This window comes from Penaeus japonicus, unplaced genomic scaffold (genome assembly GCF_977035675.1).
Source record: "Penaeus japonicus unplaced genomic scaffold, GWHDUDI00000001_assembly GWHDUDI00000003, whole genome shotgun sequence".
Taxonomy (NCBI): Eukaryota; Metazoa; Arthropoda; class Malacostraca; order Decapoda; family Penaeidae; genus Penaeus; species Penaeus japonicus.
The window spans coordinates 41,132,319-41,134,818 of record NW_028234405.1 but is presented as its reverse complement, the minus strand read 5'-3'; the positions used below and the strand labels follow the sequence as shown (position 1 = coordinate 41,134,818).

The 2,500-nt window shown below is 40.8% G+C and overlaps 1 protein-coding gene across 1 annotated transcript in view; it reads right to left on the bottom strand.

Annotated features, from left to right (window-relative positions):
* The window catches only part of LOC122258796 (uncharacterized), a 14,548-nt gene that overhangs the window by 1,946 nt on the left and 10,102 nt on the right, over positions 1 to 2,500 (bottom strand). The window contains exons 3-4 of the mRNA XM_086553895.1: positions 1,661 to 1,819; positions 1 to 271 (exon numbers count right to left, since the gene is read on the bottom strand). The exon at positions 1 to 271 is cut by the window's left edge and continues 1,946 nt beyond it. Of these exons, the coding sequence (XP_086410021.1) occupies positions 1 to 271; positions 1,661 to 1,819 (430 nt within the window). The remainder of the gene's footprint in view (positions 272 to 1,660; positions 1,820 to 2,500) is intronic.

The window sequence follows — 2,500 nt, the reverse complement described above, 5'->3', positions numbered from 1 at the left end:
TGCGAGTACAGCTGGAAGCGGCCGTTCCACACGCGCTGCCACACACCCGAACACACGATGTTCTCGCGCGTCGAGAGGGTGACGAAGACCCCTACAACACCGTTGACGAGAGGGTCGATCAGCCAGCAGGCATTGTTGCACTGGTCGCAGAGGGATCCTTGGCACTGAGTTCGTCCGCACTCGCCGCAGGTGTGGGCTGCGCGACAGGAGGCCAGGCAGGTCACGTCCTTGTTGGGGTCGGCGTCGGACTTGATTTCGTACGTATGGTGATCTGTGTGCAAGGAAGGAAGTTAGTGTCACGCTTATCCGAACCGTAGTCATTCTGTGATCTAAATAATCACTAATCTAGTTTGATAAGGATAAACTGTGATTATTTACATGGATTATTACATGGATGATTACTTCTCATTCTTTCTACGTTTTTACTAAGCAGTTCTCTGTTTGACTACATGACACTACCATCAACATGTTCATTCTTTACTAAACTGTTGTAATGATACCCTTTGCGACCACTAGTTTTCATTACCATTTTCTTTCATTCACAAAGCAATCATTTCTTCAGCTACTAAGCAGACCTTCAACACCACTTTCTGCCAACGATTTAAAATGGCATGACTATGCGCATGCCTTGCATCACGTTCCTTTACTTCATATTAAAGAAAAGAAAGAAAAAAAAGACACGCGAATCTAAATCAACTTTGCCTGCTTTCTCAACTTCTTGTATATCATCATCACATCACGCCGACACGTCTAAAATCTGCTATTAGGTAAATAGTCGTAATTATTTCACCTTAAATATCTCAGTTTTAGTCTCCTCAGTCAATATATCTTATTTTCAAGTCATTGCCGCGATAACTATATATATATTTTTTTCAATCCATTCTCATAGTTATTGTAAAGATAATCTATACCTCTATTTCCTCTTCGGAATAATTCTTGACTCTGATGGTCCTCTCTACACATTCATTTTTTCCCCTTTGCCTACCGCATTTTAATCCCTTTTCTCTCCTCCCTTTGTTAGACTCTATTCTTCATCCGTAATCTCTACACTTCTTTTTATTTCACCATCGCTTCCCTAACTCTGTCTTCCCTTCCCTACCTTTTATGACTCTCCTTAATCTTGCTTTTCATAAAAGCGGAAAAAAGTCGAAAAGACACACGTGTAATACATTAAGCAACGAGTGGCCGAGGCACTTAAAGTCCCTAACCTTCTTTGCCTTTTCAAGAAAATGAAAAGAAGAGAAAATGAGTTTGTAACTGGCTCCTGGTTAAACCGCTAACTTAGCTCTCATTAACTGTCTTTTACAACACATTTGGGCTGAGGCGACGCTGCTTTGTCTGCAATTACCAGACACCGTCGTGGTTTGCAACATGCTCAGGTCGGGTATTTTGTCCCTTCTCTATTGTAATCTCCATATCATTTATCCTTCTTTCCCATCACCATTTTCATTTTTTTCGCTTCCATTCTTCTCTCCGTATTTACGTCTGAACGTCGCCCTTCACCCTAAAAAGAAATGAGAAGGAATCCCTAGTTTTTGCCATGAGAAAAAGCACATCTCTGCTTCCCTCCCTTCGTGTTGGCAGACCTTTATCCGACTCCTGCACACTATCCTGATCCCGGCACCGTTCCCTCTCCTGGCTCCTGAGCAGAAGGACTCACCAACAGAATGGAACAGAAGATCACTAGGCGTGGCACAGCGGTCCGATTTCGTTAAAAAGCATCGACGATTTGGAGGATTGTGAACGAAGGAAACGCAGCCCGAGGTGCTGAGGCAGGCTTTGGTACACTCCAAGACTGCCAGCGAGCTACTCGCTACTCCTGCGAAGAGAGAGGAAAATCGGAAGAAAACAAATGAATCGCTACTTTTTTTTTTTCTTTTTTTTAAAAGTTAATTCGAACGCGTGAAACTGAACTTTAGTGATGATTAGTGTGACACCCATCCTAATATTTTCACACGTATGCTTTTAAGCAAATAACTCTTTTAGTAAATTATATAAGCAATGTACCAAATATACTTGAGCAGAAAAAAAAGGAAAAAAAGGACATGGTATTTTATCTTATTAGCGACACAATATTGTATCAAACTTAACATCTGAATGGCATATTTATACATTTATTCACACATAAAGGATAGCGTTATTACATACATTTATACAGACTAGAAAATGTGAAATGATAGAACAATCATAGAACAATTCTATCTCAAACTCGTGTACAACAGAAACATCGCCGCTGGACCCACAGAGCCTGAAGCCAAAATCAGCGCCCTGCACTTTAATTGGCTTGCTCATGTAAGCCATGTTTACTAAAATCACAACAACAGAAAGAGATGAATTGTTTACCTCCAAAATAATGACAGTTGTTGGTACCTTGTTGTTCTTACGGATATTTAGAACTAGCACGTGTAACTGAATTCTAACTGCTTGTTTTCTGGTGCTAACAGCTTGGACTCATAGTTTGATAAGGAATAACCGCTAATTAATGTGTTACTGATGTTCA